The sequence below is a fragment of the Nothoprocta perdicaria genome, unplaced genomic scaffold (genome assembly GCF_003342845.1).
Source record: "Nothoprocta perdicaria isolate Ctin4 unplaced genomic scaffold, notPer1 scaffold_13, whole genome shotgun sequence".
NCBI classification, from domain to species: Eukaryota; Metazoa; Chordata; class Aves; order Tinamiformes; family Tinamidae; genus Nothoprocta; species Nothoprocta perdicaria.
Window position 1 is genome coordinate 3,266,531 of NW_020454427.1, and position 22,711 is coordinate 3,289,241.

Below are 22,711 nucleotides of genomic sequence, written 5' to 3' on the forward strand. Positions count from 1 at the left end.
TAAATTATAAATTGTTTCTTTTAAATATTACTGAGTAAACAGCACTGCTTAAAAGCAGCTATTCATTTTCATTTATCAGGACTTTAAAACAAACAAACAAACTTCCTCAGCCAYGTGCCTAGGTACGTTCAGTGGCATTCAAACAAAAGAAGGGTTCCTGCTTTTCCAYAGTTTTCTTTGCAGCTCTTGAGCAGACCAGACGCTGCTCCTGGCACTGGAGCAGCTCTTTTTCCTTGGTCAACCCTTTCCTTGGTCAGGGAGCAGCAGCTGCTGCCGGAGAAACACGGCAGACAGCTGGGAGCAGTGACAGAGCAGGACACTATCTAGGAGTCATTCCATCTTGCTGAAAGTTAGGAGGATTTACAGTACTGTTTTCAAATCAACCTAAATTTAGTTTCCAATTTCACCTAGCTTGGAGCTACCACATTGCCCATAACTGCACTAATAATTTCCTTGTTATGAGCTACTGCAGTACAGTTCTGATCCTGCCTCTGATTTGTGACCTTCCTGGTTGGAGCTGGTAGTAACTCACTCGACACACAGTGAACCATCATTTGAAACGCTCTATCAACACAGTATGCTGAATGCAGCAAATTATTGAAGTAGCATTTAAAACAGTCTGTCATCTGTGAAAATTAACTTGATTCAGAACCTGATTTACATCTGCTGCTTTCCAAGCTAGTGCTGCAGTTGCTAGAGTATTGTTTTYTAATCAAATGAAGGAATACTGTACTGTATAAAGCTAGAGCTGAATTGAGCCCATTAAAAATACATCTGTTTTCTGGCCAAAATATTTTCCCACTTGCCTTGTACCATTATTGAATTTCATAATTTCCAGACTCTTTGCAGAATGTTGTTTTCTTCTTATACTTCTCTAGATATGCTTCTTGGAAAATTAACTGCTATATAAATAATATWAATCCAAATCCATGTGCAAAGTAATCTGTGTGCAAACTCCACTTCTATTTGTACATCTTGTACTTCACATTTCTGGTTTTCAAACTGTACTTCYAATGCACAGCCCACAAATTCTGCAAGTCAGTGAAGCACAGACAAGTCAACTAGAATCAAGTTAGTTTCTACAAGTATTTTAAAATGMTAAACACTGTCAACAGGCATCAGAAGCAAGAATTGAAATATTTTATTTTGCATTTCATAACTTCCATCCCCTTATGGTTACTTTGAAATACAACATAATTTTGGAAATTACAGAGTTAACAATCTCATTGTGTATGGACATATTCAGTTACACTCATTTCAGCTAATTTAGTCCATACTTATTTTTCATCTAAAAACTTTTTCCTTCCCAGGTGAAATATCCGTTTCTTTAGAAGATGATGAGGATGCTSCAGGAGATCCACTACTTTTTATGTCCCATGTCAGACCAGTTCAACTAGGTATAGTATGAYGATGCAGAAAGAACAAAAACTAAAAAGCAACATGCCCTAGCCATTTCTGCTAGTGTGACTATGCCACCAGGCAGTTTCTGATTAACAACTTTTTAAAATGGTCACTTTTTTGCACCATCCCCTTCCCAGTTTTAGGACTGAGTAGTCTAATGCACCACTAGATACTGACCACTGTCTGTAACAGAACTACTACATGACCGACCACCTTTCACCTTTAAAACACATCCCGTGACATAGTTTAATTGTACTATCCACACTGACCAAATACATTTTCTTGCAGTAAGTAACTGAACCAAAATTTACAGGAATATGCCTAAATCCATGATAGTCATCTTTGCTTTTGCAACACACTGCCAAGATTTGCTTGGCCTGCTAACAAACCCTCTAATTCTGAGAATGTTGTTTTACACAAAGACAGCAAAATAACTTCCAACTGCAGGGGCTGTCATGCATGCACTGACACTAAAAACTCTTTCCTGGTGCCTCTTAGTCTTCAATTTTTAGGCACTATTTCCAATACCAATTAAAAAAACTGCTAAGCCCCTTATATCTATATTGCGTAATATTTTGRGTTCATTTCAGCAGATTTCTGAACATTTGCTTTGCCTTTTGGCAAAGCTTAGAAAAATAYCAAAATACAGTATCACGACATCTTTGAGACAACAAATATCACGTATCCTCTCTCAAATGCTTTTGAAAATATTTTTAAACTAATTAGAACTAAATTACATCTGAAACATAAACACATTTTCAGTGACCGTAATCACTTTGTTTCAGGATGGGTTAAATACTTTTAATTCCCTCTGTTTTTTTTTTATTAGAGGGAATGAGGAACAAACTGAGTAAAYAGTTTCTACCCTGCTCTACCTATTCTGCATCACGGCAGAACAACTGAGCAATCCACTGCCTCACTATAATCTGTACAAATATCCACAATGGGAAGTGAACTCAGTTGCAAATTAACTTATTAACAAAAAATACTTGTCCTCATAACAGCTAGAAAACTTTATCTCCCCTAAATTACCCCGTATTCTCTCTCTGGCTTTGACTGAGAAGTGCAGAGCTAGTGGAGCCCTTTCCACATTCTTTTCTTAGGCCTTTTCTCTCATATCCATGGTGCCCTCTGATAGTGAAGAACATACCACTTCGGAAAGAGTTGAAATAATCCCAGTAGCACCGAATAGAAACTACATGAAGCTTATTTGATATTGGCAGCTGTCAGCCAATACTAATACAACTCCTATGGTTGCATTCATATGTGAATTCATATGTGAACAAGCATTTTCTTTCACTCCCTCACTCAGAAATGAAGCATAACTGATACATCGCCTGAAAACTACCCTCCCCAACACGCTATCAGTGAGCTGGCTCCTGCAGAGTTCAGATTAAGACAGGACTAAAAAGATTTTTTTAAAAGATATCTTTTAATACATATTTGTTTGTGTTCTTTTTTTCCACAAATAGAATGAATTGTGGAGACTTGCAAAGAATGACCATACCTAGGACAAGTTGTCCCCAAATAAGCTATAATACATGACTATGCTCCACATATTTGATGTGGACAAACGTGTGACAACATGAAAATCTGCCGCCTTCAACTCCCCACAAGAGGGGTGTTCTTAGAATAAAGGAGCAGATTCTTCAGATCCTTGCCAGGTTTAAAGTTATACATGTGTAAAAAAACAGAACTTGGACATAAATGCAGAAGCTTTTACGCTAGTGTCAGGGCCCAATTTATTTCTGTGTTGATGCAGCACTTTGCCTCATCCAAATAACCAGTCTTCTCCTGACAAATCTATCAATAATAAAATAATCAGTTATTCTCAAGAGTGTTCCAAGTAAAAGTTCAATGTATTTGGGAACAAAAGAAGCAAACATTCCACTCCAGTTAATTAAAAGCCCATGCACTATTTTCATATAATTTTCAARAGAAGAAAAAATAATGTCTTAAAATTCTGACAAATACCTTGATTTTAATATTACTTTTGTTCCAACCTTCTTTGGAGAGAAAAGATATTAGGAAACAGAATAGCTCATTCTCTTTGTCCTTTCCCCACCCCACCACCTAATGCAGGTAACCTGTATCTGTGTCTTTCCCCTACCCCACACAATGCAGGTAATCCAGCGCCAGCAATAGAGGCTTCCAAAACACCGACTTTTATCCCAACAGTAGCAAACGAAGGAGGAAAACACTGGACTGTTAATGAAGTCAGAGCTCTGATACGCATATGGTCAGACAAAAGTATCCAGCAACAACTGGAGGGGACAGTGAGAAATAAAAGAATATTTGAGCAGGTTGCTGCCAGACTGCAAAAGTTTGGAATTGACAGGGACTGGAAGCAGTGCAGGACAAAATATAAAAATCTGAAACACGAATACAAGAGTGTAAAAAATGCCCAAGACTCAGGGAGTACGAGTAAAAGTATGAAATTTTTTAATGAACTGGATGCTATTCTGGGGCACAGCACCATGGAACAAGCAAGTAAATCAGATAATGATGAAAGTGAGAGGCCTCCAGAATGGACTGAAGCAAAAGCAGAAAAGGACTGCATAGGTAAGTACTTCAGCTACCCCTATAATATAAATTGTTTTAGCTTTCCAACACTATAGACCTTAAAATAACCCCCAAAATGTCAGTCAGGGAGATTAAACAATTTGCTGGGCAAGAAAAACAGTGAATGGGAAGTTACTTGTTTTACCAGTAATTTATTTTACTTATCATAAGGTAATCCTTGACATTGAATAGTTGCCCTAGACTTAAAAAAAAAAAAAAAAAAACAAAACTGAGAAGCAGAGTGTATTTGCAAGAGGAAAAAAAGAGATCAAAATGTAGGTCACAAGATAAAGATACATAGAGAGACCAGTCCAAAATAAAATCATTACAGAAGAGATTGTTTCCAGCTTAAATAAAAAGTGGGTCACAGAGATGATCAGACTRTGTGATTGGAAAAATGAAGATAATGAACCAAAGAGGTCTGTAGTTGTAGATATTAGTTATATATTAACATTTCAACTCMCTTTCTCTTACAGTCCAAAGCAGGCCAGCTATGCTGGCCTTTGAAGCAAGACTCCCAAATCACTGACATAAATGTGAAAATAGTAGAAAGAACAGCCCAAAGAATGCTGGTGGGAACTTGCATTTATCTTTTCTGTGGTTATTAGTGGATAACTTGCAGAATTAGAGTAGACCAGTGTACCTACTCCACGCAGGACTTTAAACATTTTTATTGGTATCAGATTGGCATGGAATCAGAAACAACCATTTATTAGACAGGAAAAAATCTACACTGTAGAATTCTGTAATGATATTATAGCGGCCACTTATTAACACTAACAATTAGTACATGCAGCTGCCCTGTTTCTAGAGCACAGCATCTACTACTGACTGCAGGCAGAAGCAGGGCCCTAGGCTGGGTGGTTCTTGTGGTGTGACACAGCCTTGTGCTTGCACAGTACTTACATAGGCCTCTAATGTGGTACCCTAATTAATATAGCATTATTTGCACAGAAATGCCTGGAGACACAGGCGAAGAGGACTCTGTTAGTAGTGTGTCAGAAGACCTACGGGTTGCAGATATTAAGAAGGTTTCTGACTCAGGTAAACTGGAAAGCCTTCTACTTTATACAAACCCTCAAGTTTAGTAAGCTAAAATGGATTTCAGAAATAGGTCCACACTGCAATGATATAGAAAATGCAGAGGCCTATAAAGCTTTAAAGCAGGGTATTGCATCATAATTATTCCACACATTTAATAAATATAGGCATATATGTATATACTTGCAATGAGCTCTGCTAAATTTGATAAAAATAGGCTAGTAAGTTTTTTTTTAAAAAAAGACTAAAGGTCCAGGRTATAAGGGAGATGAAACTATTCGTCTAAGGAAGTTGAATGTCATGTATTATTGCATTCTCTTAAACCATGCCTTGCCAACCTTTAGAATTGCATAGTATCCTATGCATAAATTAATGTGGTATTCTCTTTTTCACAATATAACTTGATCAATATTTAATGTAATTTTGCAAATGCCCACATCAAGGGATCAAAATTTCGGTTAAGAGTATCACTATCTATTTTATGCTGACCACTGAATATGAAACTCAGATGTTCTTAAGAAAGGAGCATTATGRTTTGCATCTGAACTCAGCATTCAGGGGAAAGGGAGATTTAACATTATTCAGCCACTGACATATACGAGGGTCTTTCTGGAAGGCTGACAGGCTTGACTCTTCACAGCAAAGATTACCTCATGATCTCCTACAGTAGCATAAGGCAGAATATTCTCATAAATAAGGTATTTAGGTGTAGTGTTATAGAATTTTAAAATAGTATATTGTGAACATGAAACGTTTTAATGTCAAATTAAAAATTTTCTGACAGATGATGTCACTGTAAATACTACTCCAGAGAATCTGGCAGCTCTGCACATAACGAAAGAAACAGCTATGACAAGTAAGTAAAGATATGATTGATCATTAGAAGTAACTGGAGGTATGCTGGACAACAGTATTCTTGCCTTGCCATTCAAGATCATCATTAATTTAAATTTCATTCAAAAAAATCCTAAAAAAAATGTGTCCTTTACTAGATTACCATAGATATTTGCAACATTCATTAGGAAAAAAAATAGGTTGTCAKGAAGAATGAATTTCCTATAGGGGCCTCATTTTGAAAGAAAGAAAATATGTAAGAACTCATAAATACCAGTTAAGACAGCCTGTAAAATGCATTGTATTACATTTCTCTGGAAAGAAGCTAAATTACTATACATATATGGACAGTAGTAAGACACTGAGGTATATACAGATATATACATAATACAGATTTGATAGTGCTATTACGCTGTTCTCRAACAGTTTTGAACTCATTACAGCTCTGTAATACTGTAACTTTCTGCATCTTCTAGACGAGTTAATTAAAAATATTAACTATTTCCAGTGAAGTTTAGCATAGTTACTCTTACTGCTTCAATATTCCTTTAAGGCATTTTGTAGATACTGAATATTCATAGTGTACATTAATTACCATTTCCCTTCTCAAACGTTGCAACGGCAAATTTTGTTTAGTTTTAGGTATTTTAATTACTTAAATTGAAATCTGATTTTATGGGCAAGAATTAAAATAGTAAGTGTTTCACAAGTGTCTCTAGCTCAGCCTTTCCTACTGAACTTCTAACTTCTATCGAAAAAAACAGCCAGAGAACAGCACTCTATCTTGAAGTGATGCAGTTTTGTTTTCCAAAATTCTAATGGGAAAATTCCCATGTGAACAATTCAGACTAAAATCATTTAAATTACAGGTGATAGAAAAACAGTTTAATAATTAATTGTGGTAATATAGTTAGGCATTACAATAATGCAGAGAAAAGATGTGTATTTTTTACTTTACAATATYGAGGCTCTTTATTTTCTAATGTGGTCCATAACTTTCTTGAATAGTTCGAAGGAATTTAAAATCAAAAAGCAGTAGTTCATGAGGTATTTGTAAGTTCATTTGCTGATAAATAGTGAAAAATGACAGCAGACAAGGATATTACTTTTTTTTTTTTTTTTTATTTAAATGGATCTCTGACAATTTATCACCTTTAGGCTATGACTTCTTAAAGACTACTCCATTTTTCAACTTAAATTCCATAGAGAATCCATAGAAAATTGCTCCACAATAATTATTTATAATGATTTTATATATGTGTGTGTATATATATATATTTATATATACACACTTAGCTGTGTTTTTTTAAAAGATTAGAAGACTTTGAAAGAAATAATAATTTGATTTAACTAAGAATTTAGAAATTCAGTTAACCTTACACTGGGGTTTCACAGCACTGCAATTTCCTAACTGATCTATAGCACTAATTTACTCTGTAGTCAGAGTTATGGGCACACCTTGTCCAGAAACATACCAGCTAACTTGGGCAGAAACTATAGATTCTGGCTCCTGCAGAAGGGCATAAATGCACAGAAGTGCATGTGCTTCTCATCATTACTCAAAGTCCAGTCAGGTTTGCCATACTTTACCGTGAAGGAAAATATTCACATGGCATCAGCTAAAAGGCAACACAACAGTTTCAGGAAAATACCTAGTTATTTGATGTCTCACTGGGTTGTTTTTCTCCCCTGCCCAAATGTATTCACACTCAAAGAACAGTGAGTGGCCACCTGAGAAGGAACAAAGACAAACGGATCCTTAGAAGTGCTTCTGTGGACTGCAAGTTCATTGAAATTTTTCTCACGCCACTGCACTGAAGTAGCTTCCTCGAGTGACTGCCAGCAGAGGGTGCAGGCGCATTGTATCAGTTGGAAAAACATTCAGTTTTTTGGCAAAAGGCACTTAGCAAAGCAGCCTCAGATTGACGCCATTTTCTCTTTTTTGATAACAGATATCTATATTAAATCAATCTGGAAATAAAACAAGATTTAGTCATTTTGACTAACAAACCTACAGCAAGTACTTAGCTTTCAAATAAATGACTTGTCATTAATTTTTAAGATTCTTGGTGCCCCATAAGTTTTACTTTATATCCTTCTCAAGAAAACAATGAAAAAACTGTGATACTGCCAAGATGCTACCAGTTTGAGGGCTTTTAAAAAAATGGTTGCTTAAAGTTAAGATCTTAAGGTTAGTTTCTTTGGAAAGGCTGCTGCCTTGTGCTTGCAATTTTTGAAGGTACGGACATAAAGGATAATGTTTAAAACTCCTCTGAGGAGCCACGCGGAAGTCCTTGATGACTCCCTGGCTTAGCCTGAGCCGCGCTSAGCCGGCAGGCCCCCAGTCACAACTGGGCACTCGGTCTTGTCGGCATCCAGTTCCGCACGTCAGGGCAAAAGACAGCATCAAATCTGCAAACTGTTCAAGAACTAACGCAAGCCACACACAGAGAAAGTGCTTCCTAGTTTCTCTGCTCCCTGTTTTTACTACATAAGACACACACAAGGGGAAATTCCTAATCTTCCCTCATGAGCAGAGGAAACAGTGTACAGTAAAATGACAGTGTCAAAGGACAGTGTAGCTTATATCAGTCTGAGAGAGTAAGAGATACACAGCRTGGCTTTTCTGAACAATGCCTCAGATATGAAGCAGAAGATAAGCCTGTTTTTATGGCAAAAGTCTATAGCTTGACTAACCAAGGTGCATGAAGCTGCTGTGGCTTATTAGGAGAAATTGGTGATTGTTTGCAGTGTTTGCCTAAGCTTTTCTCTTCTTATGCCCACCCCAAAACTCAGAATAGTGATTAGAAAAAAATGCCAGGCCAGAAGGCCAGACCAGGCTATCTATATTCTTGGCTTGCAAAAAATAAAGAGCGTGATGCTGGCCATGACATACAGATTGTCTGATGCAAACATGTCCACTTTGGTTTGGGAGAAGAGTTTTTAGTAAAGTGTTATGGCTATAGAATATACCCGATTGCTCAACATTTAGGGGCAATATTCTTGAATGGATTGAGAACAGGCTGGGAGCCAGAACCAGCTGCCATTGCTCCACAGCGTGGCCTTCAGCRCTTAATCTCTGTACCCCAGTTTCCTCACCTGGAAAGGAGGACCTGACAGCCTAACTTGCATCATCTGCCAGGGCAAAGGGGTGGATTCCTCCRTTAAACACCGGGGAGCCAATGGAAGAGGAGCAGAGCTCTCCTCCCCACCAAGGTGCAGGCAGGGCCGCGGGGCCAGGGCTGTGCGCCTGCCCCGGCCTAAACCCTTCCACAGCAAGGCTGAAGCTCCGAGGACAGGAGCCGAGTCCTTTGCCTTTACAGTCCTTTGCAGATCAACCACCCAGGCAGAGCACCGTGGTGCAACGAGAGCAGCCTTGTCCTGGGCACTGACTCCTGACACAAGTCACCTGGGGACTTTCAGAAGGGGTGTTGTCAACACGCACTGAGCTCATTGAAAGACTCCCACCTTTCCCATTCTGCTGCACCCAGGGTCACCAGTCATTAAATGTGTCTTACAGAACTTGTAGAAAAGTTCTAAGGGTCTGCACATTTCATTTCTGAACTTTATGAAGCAACTGTTATGTTGTGTTATGGCTTTATTTTGATCTAGAGCTTCACACTGAAGTGCTTAGGTTAGGTTTCTAAGCAAACTGCTGAAGACAGGTGACAGTCTTCATGAATTAAAACATGAAAACTTTAATAAGAGTTTTCATTACTGCAGATCTCCTTAAGTAGGAGATATGACATAACTGAAGGCCTTTTTAATTAACAAGAACTGTACATTTTTTGCACAGAAATCCTCGAGGATGAGGAGGACTTCACTAATTCCAACCAGGCAGCCACACAAATAAAGAAGGAGATGATTGACATCGGTAGGTCAGCCATGCCCTCCTGGTTGTAGCAGCATGTTCTGCTTCACAGGGAATTGCATGTTTCTAATACTCATGGTCTATTCCCACACAATACACTGGTTCTACGTCTGGGTATGATAAAACCTGTTTCTGCTTGATTTTGTTGTGCAAAACTGCATAAAYATTCATCTCTCCTTTCTATCCACTATTAAAAAAATTACTTCTCCAGAAATATACATATTATGCTAGCTACAGTAACACTTCTACATTTGACTGCAAAACCAGTACATTTTTTCCATAAACTGTTACTAGGGAACATGAAATGAAATGCTAAATAGCTGTCTCAGAGAGAGATTTTAACACTCATCTTTTTTTTTTCTCCAAACTACTTCATGACAGGATAGTACATTTAATTTCAATCTATTCACTATCCAGCAATGGTAACAGATATTCTGAATTATTTTAAACATGCAACTGAAATCAGAGCTTTAACAGGATATAAAAGTCATACATTCAGTTAATGTATTCAGGAGAAGATTTATTTTATTAAAAATGTTAAAATTAGATGCTGGAAAACATTAATATGTTAGCATACGTTAACATATTAAGGATAATTATCTTCTAGAGAAACCATGAAAGGTCATCAAAAAATGCATTAGAGGAAATGAGACTGCCTGGAAATCTGTTGGCCTGTTATCCTGGATCAAAATATTATCTACATCCACAAATTAATTGCAACAGTRGAAGAGAAACTATCTTAGTGATTCTGTGAACCATAATTCTTTGTCCTTCTACCGTGAAAGTTTCTGTTATGAGAATATTTCTATTGTGAAAGGCAATATTTTTGTGATCCAGGCAAAACTTCTTTCTTAATCATTATGTTGTTTGGAGTTTGAATGTTCAGAGAACAGCAGAGCTTTTACAACTGTTTACATAGGTTGCTGTTGATGTAAGATAAATCATGAATGACAACTGTGAGATGTATTAACTTAGGACAAGTTACAGCAGTTCTATAAGAGCAATACCACAAAGAAAACACAAGCTACATTGAGGATAATGTAAAACTTTGACCCTGAAAGTTCAGAGACACAGCAAGGTCACACTAATGCAAAGAACAGCTCACACACAATGACACAGATTAAAATGTCATGTGAATCAATGGACTGCCTTATTATACAAACAAATTTTCTGTTTTTGTCATGTAAGAGCCATTTGAGGATAGTAATCACTTAAAGCCAGTGGTCCACACATGCCATTGGTGACAGCAGAAAAAGATTAGAGGCAGCATGGTCGAAAAAATGCAAGCAATGAATTTATGGAACATAGTTTAAAATAAAATATGTAGCCAGAAGTGTTAAAGGGAGATGCAAGATTTTTTTTTTTTTTTTTTTTTTTTTTTTGAGAGTATGGGTCAACCTGCTTATGAAAGAACATTTTTTTTCCCTCCCCTTCATACAGCAAGTAAATCACACATAGAATTAATCCATCATAAGATCCAAACAATGCACATGAGCCTACATTTTTAATCGAGCATTGTAAACTTGCATGCACGCAGCTACTTTTTGGGCAGAAGGAAAGACAGGGTTTATGAAATGATTTTTTGTGTTGATTTTACTTTAGGGAGGCATGTGGCAGAAGACCTGTTTAGAATCTGTTGCATTAAAKACTATTGGTTTGAGACATTTTGAATTTAAGATAAAGAATTTAAGAATTYGAATTTAAGATACCTGCAAAACATGAGAATAATATTTGCAATTTATGTGTCTAAATCAATTGTATTTTAAACCATATATTTCTACAGATGATGATTCTATAAGCACTACCTCAGAAGACAGATCTTGTACACCAGTAGCAAAGCGGCTAGTTGGGACAGGTGAGTATATAGATCCATGCATCTACACCGAAACAAAATCCCAGTGTAATTACAATACCAAAAGTTGGAACTGACAGATCTTGACTGTAAACACAGCCTTGCTTACCCACTTGTGACTTCAGTTGAAATTTATCACTAAACTTGAGAATTAATTTCATATCTCCATTCCCAGGCATAAGCAATATTTGTATTAATACTCCAGTTCCTTCTTTTTTATCATTAGTATTTACCTGTAAACAATATTTTTGTTGTTGCTGAATTGTGGGTAGCATTTTCCTTTGCATAGTTTGTCTTTTCCTTCTAATTTGAAACAATATTGGAAAACTCTTTTCTTATCATTGTAGATACATTGTTGCTTTTAAAGCATATAGGCTATTACTTTTTTGTGTGCCACACACTGATACATCCATTTTAGAATAAGCAACAAAATTACACCGAGAAAAATCTGAACTTTTAGATGCCTTTAAGAAACAAGAGATTTAACCTGCTATATATTTGGCATACTTAAATGAAATGTGACTGCAAATGAGTATCCACAWTGCAAAGTTTAATCTTCCAACTCTCAACTGAAACATTAGCTACTTTTTTTTTTCCCCTCCTGTGTAGTAAGCAATACTCAGTTATTGTTTCATTTATATTTTCAGACAATCAAATTCCCTTGGATGAAGCACAAAATCACTTTAAAGTTATTACAGTTAATGATACCGGAGCAGGAAAACACTGGAGTGATAATGAAGTCAAAGCTCTGATAAACATATGGTCAGATGAAAAGATACAGCAAATGCTTGAAGGAGCCACAAGAAATAAAGAAATATTTGAGGAAATTGCCAGAAGGTTGATGAAACGTGGAATAGACAGAGACTGGAAACAATGTCGCACAAAGTACAAGAACCTAAAATAYGAATACCGAGCACTGCAGAAAGAAAATGAGCATCATGGTAATCCCAGGAGAAAAATGAGGTTTTACGATGAAGTTGACTGCATCTTAAGGAGACAGCCTCTAGGCCCATCAGGCTGGGGGAGTGAAAGCTCCAGCCTCCTATCAGGTACTAAAAATTGTAGAAATGAGTTACAGTTTTTAAAATAAAGTTTAAAGTTGTGTGTTGACCCGTGCTACAGAAGTGAGATATGTGGCCAGAATGGCTAAGGAAAATAAACAAAGAACCTGTATCTGCCTGGTCAAGCAGCCAATATTCGCGGAACAGAGATGGCCTTTGGAGAAATTTAGAGTGAGAGAAAATTAACAAAACTGAAAACATTTGAAGCGTTCAATGAGATTCTTGGAGAATTTTTGTGTAAGCTTAAGTGAGATGTGGTGAAATGGGGCTAGACAAAGTGATGGGTTATATAGGTGATGAAAGTGCACCCTGAAGAGAGAGGGGGGAAAAAAAAAAAAAAATCAATAATACGGGGCAGTGATGTTTATGTGATAGATGATTTTCTTAAGGCTGACATTTTTTTCCAGTTCTGGAAATGGAAGATACTACTGCTCGTTTCTACCTTGCATAAATTGGAACTTGTCAACTTCAAGAGTATTTATGCTAACTTGACTGCTTTACATTTCAGCATGATAGGAAAGGACTGTGTAACCTGTCTGTGCTGCAAATGTTGGTGCAGGAAAAACAATAAGCTCTAGAAAAAACAAAAACTAACAAACAAAGCTGTAATTATTAAACTGCTCCAGGCATCCTTAAAGTTGTGCCTCCATTCTGCTTCTGGGTGCTAAACCAGTACCTAATTTGTCCACAAGATTCTTATTGCTCTAAGTTCCTTGTCTTGATCCATCTCCTTTTGTAGTATAAAGCTTTTTGATTTCCGACTGATTGTGTTTTTAGGATCTCTTTGCAAAATATCTAGTCACCTTGCTTTTCTCTTCTAAGTTTCAGTGGGAGATGTTACATCAAACACGGGATCGTTGGGCATCAAGAGAAAAATATGGAATGATGGTAAGGCCCTTTCTGCCTTTTATTTAAAGTGCCCCTACCGAGCTACATAGCTGAAAGCCAGATACTAGTTTCAAGTACTCAAACAGTTAGGAAAAAAAATCCTCTTTCACCAGTCCCCAAATTAACATTCTTCTCTCACCCTCAACAATTCCCAAAAGAAAGCACCTGAACAAAATGTGKGCCTGATAGAGAACTTCAATTTATTTCAGTTCTTATCCCTAAAAATGAGGAAAACGTCACAAAATTGTTCTTTGATCAGATACCAGAAAAAGTTCAGAATATTTTAGAAAGAACCTGTTTTAATAATCTATGTTTCTCAGAGTAAAATAAGGATGGTAAGAGGAAAATAAGGATAATGCAATAATAGACATGCTCTTTTTTGGGGACTACTCCATGTGTCAGCAAATGCACCGATAAATCACAAGCACAATAGAAGAAAAAGCCAGGTAAGACAGTTGTTACCAAAGAGACAGTGTGCTACAAGATCTCTGAGACAGCAAAAGGGAAGGGATGGACAGAAATACAGAAATGCATGGTATGCAATTCGATATAGGAAAGGTCAGCAGCTGCTTTTGTTCCTGGAGGAACTGTCATGCCCAAGTCACAAAGTCCAAGAACAAAGGATGACAAAGCCAACTTTCAGAAGGTTTCCTCTCCTTATTTTCAATGACAAAATGATGTCTTGACTACAGACAGATGAAAGAGATTTGAGACAGTGGTGCCCAGCAATAGGACAAGAGATAACAGGTACAAARTGAAACACATAACGTTCTACTGAACATAATGAAAAAGCTTCTTTACTATTAAGAGTAACAGGCACTAGAACAGGTTGCCCAGAGAAATGGTTGAGCCTCCATCCTTGGAGATACTGAGAAGCTGCTCAGACATGGTCYTGTGCAATATGCTTTAGGGTTGGGCAGGGGGTTGGACTGGATGATCTGCAGAGGTCCAACCTCAACCATTCCGTGAACACAAACGAATCTTAAGCACATTTTCAAATTTGACCTGCTTAGCACATCCACACAAGTTCTACTAGGACTAACACTAAACAAATAAATAGCCATTTGACAATAAATGAAAGTATAAAAATGCAGTAGTGAGGCAAAGCCAAAGATTTAATAGAGAGGTCAGCATGAGCAGTGCTTAGGAAAAGGTATACTTCAGCCCTACCAGCCATTATGCAATGGCCCATTACACAACACCCGACCTAATAGAAAGGCAGCATTAGGAAAATCTCRTATGTGCTTGGTTTTCAGTCAGCAGTTCATTGACTTGTGCACTCTAACAAYGTACTTTGCTTTTGTCCACAGAAATGTCACCTGTTCCACTCAAGAAAAGTGCTTCTGAAAATACCATACTCCAGGTCCAAAGACTATTAACAGAGAAAGTGCATACAGTAACAGAAGGCAAAAAGTTACTGTTAGAAAGGCTGTGTAAGCAGGAAGAAATGCAAGACCTCAGCAGATCACAGCTCTATAGTGATCCATCAGCCATACAACAGGTTGGTTTAATGAACTTTCTAACAAACTGGCACGCAGAGAGATATTTAGATAGTAGCAAATGAAGTAATTTCCTTGTGAATGTAGGTCACCTGTATGAGTATGTGATTGCTGCCCTTTAATATATTCACCATTAGTCATTTAAATTAAAAAAAAAAGTATGAATTTCCATCATGACAGTCAGCTTTCAGCAGTGATAGTAGAWTAATAAAAGATACAGCCTTTCCCTACATACCTTGCTTTACCTACTACCATAATTAGCAGGCTTCATTGAAAGGAAGTATCAGTTTAATGGATCAAAGAAAATATGTACACTTAAAACTTCAACCTCTTCTTTCCAATCACCTTGTCTGTGACCACCCTATCAAGGCACTCCTATGCAATCAACCRAATAGTTAAAGGGATAAGGGGGTTTCTCTTTGGCTAGGCAGGCCTTGTGGGGGAAAAGCAGCCAACTCCTTATCAGTATTTACCCTCCTTCTGGTCTGACCACCAGTCTGCAGGGTGGGGATGCATCCCCATCAGCCTCCTGATAGGCTGCCACTGTGAGCTGCAGTCAGTGATCCCCAGAGGAAAGTACAAGAGGTTGAGGTCTACCTAGAAGGGGTGGATAGAGGTTCTGGTCCCAGTTCCAAGGACTGTGGCTTGCCCAGAGCTATTTTATGCACTGAAGTACAGAAACTGTGCAGAAGTGCAAAACCTGAGCCCTAATGCAAAATCTGACTGACCACTACTGCATTTTGTGATTGTGTAAGTACTTTATATCCTGTCTGCAGGGCATTCATTTCCTAGGTCTTCCATTCCATGGATTCAAACAATAGAACAACTAATTTCTGGATCCCAGTCATGTTCAGGCATAGATCTGCATACCCCTGCCAAGCCTAGGTCAGTTCTGGGCATGCACAAAAGCACCACTAAGTCAAGTAATGAAGTCTTGACTTCAGTAGCTGCCAACTTTTTGCATCACAATTTTCATACAGAGACCTAAACTCCACTTATATCCCATTTAGGGCACARAAATCTCTTACTAGATCAGGTGCTTTGTTTCCTAGTCTATGGATTAGTTACTTGTTCAGCTTTTRTAAGAGATTTTATGGTGAATAATTTCCACAAAGGTAGATTTTATCTGGTATCTGACCAGCATTTGAAAACAACTCTAAGACAAGAAAGATTCATAGCTGATCAGAATTTTTGGACCATATACAGTGACAGAAATTTAGGATTGTTAAAAGTTTATGCTCATCTACCAATTTTCACATTAGTTTCTCAGAATACACATTCTTTGGCTTGTAAAAATAAGACCAGCATTGGTTTATTTTTTACTTGTCTCTTTGTAAGGAGTTGTTTCAAAAATGTGCTTGAAGTCACATCTGTTATGCATGCAGAATTCCAGCCCTTGGTAGGAGTGTATGGGATCTGTCCACTCCTTATGGCTTATTCTAGAACATATTATGCCAAATGACGAGCTTATCATTCCCACAGCTCTAAAATCATTGTTTACTTCCCTCCAAGTGTGAACAAGAAAAATTTGTGATCCTACCCAATTCACTGTAATACAGTCAAATAGTTCAATTTAATACAATTTAATTTAGCTTTTTTAGGTAAGCTACCCAACTGTAGCTTAGTCATTAAAATAATCAGATCTTCCAATATACATCTGTTTCTAAATGCAATTATTCAGGCAGGAACTGATTCTACCCGACAATCTTCATTATGTATGAATTCATAACTAAATATCTAAATATCTAAATTCTTAGCAGGATAAGTAAACTGTTACAGATCATACAAGAAATGTCAAAATTGGACTCTGTTCAGCATGAACATTAAGGTATAACCATAAAGCAAGAACCAATAGAAAAAAAAAAAGCATAAATAACTTTCTAAGCAACAGATTTTCTTTCTCAGAAAACAGACCTGCATATTTTCAGACAGCAGGATTTACCTGACTACAAACTTTGTGTGAGGATCTCTGTTTCTTTACTGCTTTGCAGCTTGAGAGCACAGCTTGCTTTTTTTTTTTTTTTTTTGTATAGTATAGGAGGACATTTGGTTTTCTCTTCTATATGCTGCTGCCATTTATACAGATAAAAATTCTTCAATGCATAGGATGCTTAGACAGATAAAGTGGCATCAAGATAACTTTTCTTCACTGCAAAGTTGCTGTGATGATTCAGCATCACTCTTAAATTCTTTTGTCTCTAAGCAATGATACACATTCAGAATTCAGATTATCTAGAAATTGCTGCCTTTTGATAACATCCCCGAGAGTACTAACATTGGACCAAATGGTCACTGGAGAAGGGATTTCTCAGGAAAAAAAAMCTTTCAAAACGTTTTACTAAATTCAGTACATTTACTGAATGGGCATTTACTAAATTCAGCTTACCCCAGGTTATTTGAGCTTCTGCTTTGCTCTGATCACAGCTTTAAACTGAATATCAGACACCGCCTGTTTAGTCTCAGCTCACTCACAGGCAAATTAAGTGGAACTTGAGGCTCTGATGGGCGCCAAGTGGTTATGTGTAAGAGCATTATGCTAAGGCTGAAAGGGTCTAGGAGGAGGCTACTTTAGACTATACATTCACAATATGCTTCTTTTTCAGGAGTCAGGTCAAGACCAAGTTGATTCCATGCAACTGCTCCTGGCAACGAATAGTAATTTGCATCACGGAAAGGATGCAGGCTAGAAATCAAATCCAACATTAAGTCAAGGCAGGCAATAGCAACAAGCCTTAATTCCATGAAAAATGGAGAACTTGCTCCTCTTCTCCACTGCCCACCCCCAATATCTGCATTATGACCTGGCTGCCTTTCAGGTTAATGTGGTGCCAAACTCCTTTGTCTCCTCTCCAGTTTACAAATGGGATACTGGAAATATTGAGGTGGGGCAGGTCAATGGAGCCATCACACTCTGAGCTGTACCACAAGTTCCATTCACTGCTAAAGCACATTCATTCATGGAGATGAATGGGCCAGTTTACAACTCTCTAGATAGGGCTGTTACCCTGGGAAATCTTCTAAATGTCCCATTTGGTTCTGGTAGCCCAAGGACATTTGGGCCACTATCAGCATCACTGTTGGCTCAAAACAGTCACTCCCTACTTTCCCCCTTTGCTCCTTCTCCTGCTATAGGGTCTCCTGGTGTGGGCACAGGCACTCCAGTGACCAAGTGGTTGGTTAGCCAAGAGACAGAACCTGTATAAGTTGAAACAAACTTACTAAAACACCCCTCTAAACAATTCTGCCTTTTTTTAATTCATAGGAAAGGGAAAAGGACAAAGCAGAAGGAGCAGCCAATCCAGATTCTTTCAGCTTAGCTACCTTGCATAAATCTCCACAATCCTCTTTCCATTCAACAGGTCAAAATTTGAGCAGACAAGCCCCCAAGAAACAAAATTTTGAGAAAATTACTGGAGCACTGTGTCACACCTATGTGGATGCCTTAACTAGGCAGCTATTTGAAAAACTTTCATACAGTTAGCTCTCTGAATGTGAGGAAATGGGGAATTTCAGGAAAAAAAAACACGCTCATGCCCATTTCCAATGCAAGTACATCTCTGCTAGCTCTATGCTAGAATAGCTCCACTGACTCTTACCACCTTGTGCCATCTCTTCATACCTTAGATTTGCCCCAGACACATCCACTTTCTCTGCAATAAGATGGGAGAGCCAAGCTATGCTCTTCATTCACTGAGATGAAGAAGAAATAAAAATGAAGTCTCACCCCCATCCATAACATATACATTAGATTTCATGGGTTTAAACTTGGTCAGAATGTAAATCCTGCTCATTTTCACCTTCTGGAAGTCACCATACAGGAAATGTAACCCATGAGGAAAATACCTAAGGTTGAGCTGATATAACTGCTCACTGCAGCCAAGTCTCACTCCTCCCCTCTCTTCCTCTGCTCCTGCAGGATTAAGTTTTGTAGCGTAGAATTAACACAGCTGCCAAAACTGAGCAGCATAAAATGACCAATAATCAATACATAACAAAAAGATTATGGGTTAGTATATTCCAAATCAGTGTCTCTGAAAGCATTCAGGGCTGTCTTACCAGCACATACAGCATGATATCCAGCCTGGATAACCAGCATGTCAAACATCCAGTAAATTCCATAGGTAGTTTATATAAAAATATGTCTAGCTACAAAAAAATGGTATTTTTTGCTAGACAACAAACATAGTCGCTCTTGCATCTATCAAGGGATCTGTTAAACCTATATCGAGCCCTTCAGATTAAATTAAGGGCTAAAAATGTTGTGTGATAAATCATCAGTATCACTACCTGTAGCCACCTGCATGTTCCTCAGAAAATTCCTATCTAAACACTATTGATCCAATTTGCTTGCTGAATTGCTACAGCTTACTAAATAATCTTTAAAGAGACCTAGCTTACAGCAGACAGACGGTATAAAAATGTACATATCTATATCCATTATCCCAGAATCACAGAATATTCAAGGTTGCAAGGGACCTCTAGAGATCATCTAGTCCAACCTTCCCGCTCAAGCAGGCAGCATGTGGCACATTATGCTATACTGAGTGTAGATATATGGAAAGTGCTAATGGAAAGCAACTAGTAACTTACTAGACTGGAGTATTTCTTCACTTACATGGAAGAGTTAGTTTGCCTGTTCTAGGCGAGTTTAACAGTCAGTTAATGTGGAAGGCATGAAAAGGCAAGCTAGCCTATCCTCCATTCTCCATTTATTCTCATTTTCATAACAAATTCCATACAAAGAGCTCATCCGAGTTGGGATGAGGAAAAGTTTAAGTCCTTGATTTTAGTAGGACTTGCACCTGCACAGAAATCACCTTTCAAAGCCTTTTTAAAAATCAGTACAAAGCTGGATGCACTCAGGTTTCAGTGCCCAGCATTACTGCCAAAAATATTTTCCAGAGAATTTTGCGAAAAGTTGACAGAAGTCACAGTTGTTGCAAGATTAACTTTGCAAATTTGTCCTGGTCAAGGACTCAAATGACRTTTAATAGACTTGTAACTCAAAGTACTCCTCCTCCCTCCCTCAACACCCCCAAGAAAAGTCCTCTCCTTACCAAGATCCTTTGGCTTTCCTTTGGCATGCTGACAGAGTGGCCCCATGGGCAGCCCTGTTCCCTGCTTCACAAATGGTAAAGATGATTTAAGAGATCCACTCTGAAACCTTGTTAACATTAAAATCAGAGCAACAGTTTTAATTTAACAGCTTTCAAGTTTCAAACATAATGAGAATTCACTGATAACATAGCTATAAAATGTGCTACAACCAGACGAGATCAGYATTTTAGATTGACAAACCTAAAAAATTGAATCAAGTTAAATTGGTTCAATGTCCTTGCTGTATAGGAGACCTTGATAAATCTATGATTAGAAATACATCTGGTTTCCAGTTTAATTCACAAAGTAAGAGCCAACAGAAAAGCCACATTCTGCCTTTTACTGCAAAGGACTTAAAATTTAGACCACARCAACCTAGCAGCTACTTTGAATTAACAAAAACAAACAAACAAAAGTTTTTACATATGTCAATATAGTGAAATTCAATCTTTCGAGTTGTGTCTGTTTTGGGGCCCATTCTAGAACCCTGATTACAAATATAAGCAAATTCAAGCAAAACAGTCTCACCAAAACAAAGAGCACCACTCAAATTCATGCAGTTGAGGACACACTKAAGTATTTTGCTAGACCAATCCAGTGTCCTTGATTTTTAGCTTTCGCTTGTGTACATTTTAGTRAAGTAGAAGTAAAGCTTTCCAGAATGCCTAAACACTTTTAACACTATAATTCAGCTCCTTTTAGGCCATTTATCATAAATAGCCAAATTTCCCATAGTGCTGCAAACAGGTGGATCAGAACATAAGGCACAAATAATTGATGGCACTTGTGCTTTTGGCCCATAACCAATATKCTCTATGTGTAGACAGGASTTCAAAGAGAAGGAATGCCAACATGTTCCCAATAGCRTCTCCTCCTCGTGGGTCAATCAGCTAACAAGGCATTTTGATGCACTTCTCTGTGCTCATGTACTGCAAGTTTTTAAACCTAAGCTGAATTAGGGGCCAGACTGTCATCTGTTTTATTGCCCAGGACTAATTAGAAGAATCATGAGCATAGTATTAAAGGCCAGTAGTCATCAACCAAACATGCCCATGGGATGAGCAATTTCAACGGCAGCTCTCTGAGCTTTATTTTCTAATGGCTAATCAGATTTTTTTTAAGGCTTTATTGGGGTTGTCCATTAAGATTTACTATACTTCTGGTTACTTATTTTTAAGGGAACGTGGTTAAGAGACATTTCTTAGCTTTCGCATTCAAAAGGATGGACTTAAGGAAGTTTACTGATAGTTAATATCAATGTTGAAATATAAAGATGTTAGAAACATTAAAGAAGAAATCAGGAGCACTAACAATTATTTAACAGAATTTTATTGAGTAAAGAAATGTATGCTTAATTGAACAGACTATTGTAGGTTTCACTGCAAAGACACAATAAGATTTGCCCSTAAGAAAGTGGCCCCTGAAAGTTTCAGTCAATTTTACTGCCTATGGTGATGTCCAACAAGGCTCCACAGATGATAATTAATGTTAAAAAAAAAATGGGAGTCAAATGTGCATCATATGCCCCTCAGAAAGAAACTGTTGTCATGAAAAATGATGAAATATCTCTAGAATGGAAACAGAGATAGTAAACTGAGTGATAGAAAGAGTGTGTGATTAAAATACACTATCATTTAGCTTCCAATCCTGAAACTCCAAATCCTCCAGGGAAACTAAGCAAGCCTGATAAGTTATCACTTTTTACCAGCCTGTTTCCCGAAACGTGGCTCAGCCAGAGAGGAGACGGTGGATTAACAGCTTCCTTCCTTGGGATCTGCGGCTTTAGCATTTCTAACAGGCATTGCTTTTGACAGACACTGTTAAACATACGTAATACGTGAATGATACACCTGCAGCCCGAAGAAAATACTAGGATATTGGTCCCCAACCAATTTGGGGCTACTSTTGCATGTCTGTGGCCTCAAGAATGCAAAAGTGTAACTTTATTTTATTTGGTGCCTATGTTAGAGAAGCCCCACCTCCCCGAACTGCGCTGAGTGCGATTTAGCCCCATTTTACCAAACGGGAAGCGGAGAATSCCTACAGCGCTGGGACTGCCAAAGCCAAGCCTAGACTAGCACGAATGTGTGTGACTACACGTGCTCCCTCACCTCCCCCCCAAAAAACCACACACACCCACCAAGGGAAAAAAAAAAGGGAAAAAATGGAAAAAAAAAAAAAAAGTACTTTGCTACCATTGTGGAGGAAAAAAATAGATACTAGTGCAATTTAGCTTTGGAATACCAAAGGAGAGGAGACCCACAGGTCGCGGGGATCCGCGCCCGTCCCTCGGGGGGGATCCCCGCGGACTGGGGCTGCGTTGCCCCGCTATGGGCACAGCTGCCGGGCGGGCTCCGCCGCCGCCCGCGCCTTGCGGGGCGCCCGATCCCGCGCCCGATCCCGCGTGGAGGAGCCGCGGCCCGTACCTGTGCTGCAGCCCCACGAGCCCCAGCGTGATGACATGCGGCACGTCGAGCTCGGTGGGCCACACGCCGGCCGCGATGCAGCCGAACACGCCGCACTCCTCGCGGATGCCCAGCTCCTCCAGCTCCATGGTGCGCGCCGCACGTGGCGCCGCGCGCGCCCGCCGCTGCCCGCGCTTACA

At 38.4% G+C, this 22,711-nt stretch overlaps 2 protein-coding genes across 2 annotated transcripts in view; one reads left to right on the top strand and one right to left on the bottom strand.

Moving 5' to 3' along the window:
* Window positions 1–22,677, bottom strand: part of PPAT (phosphoribosyl pyrophosphate amidotransferase) — a 41,097-nt gene extending 18,420 nt beyond the window's left edge. Inside the window, exon 1 of the mRNA XM_026033500.1 lies at window positions 22,533–22,677. Coding sequence (XP_025889285.1) covers window positions 22,533–22,660 — 128 coding nt within the window. The 5' untranslated portion in view covers window positions 22,661–22,677. The remainder of the gene's footprint in view (window positions 1–22,532) is intronic.
* LOC112942546 overlaps window positions 1,357–22,711 on the top strand; it is a 29,510-nt gene continuing 8,155 nt past the window's right edge. The window contains exons 1-9 of the mRNA XM_026033499.1: window positions 1,357–1,397; window positions 3,526–3,963; window positions 4,918–5,007; window positions 5,789–5,860; window positions 9,635–9,712; window positions 11,493–11,564; window positions 12,209–12,610; window positions 13,445–13,510; window positions 14,821–15,011. Coding sequence (XP_025889284.1) covers window positions 1,370–1,397; window positions 3,526–3,963; window positions 4,918–5,007; window positions 5,789–5,860; window positions 9,635–9,712; window positions 11,493–11,564; window positions 12,209–12,610; window positions 13,445–13,510; window positions 14,821–15,011 — 1,437 coding nt within the window. The 5' untranslated portion in view covers window positions 1,357–1,369. The remainder of the gene's footprint in view (window positions 1,398–3,525; window positions 3,964–4,917; window positions 5,008–5,788; window positions 5,861–9,634; window positions 9,713–11,492; window positions 11,565–12,208; window positions 12,611–13,444; window positions 13,511–14,820; window positions 15,012–22,711) is intronic.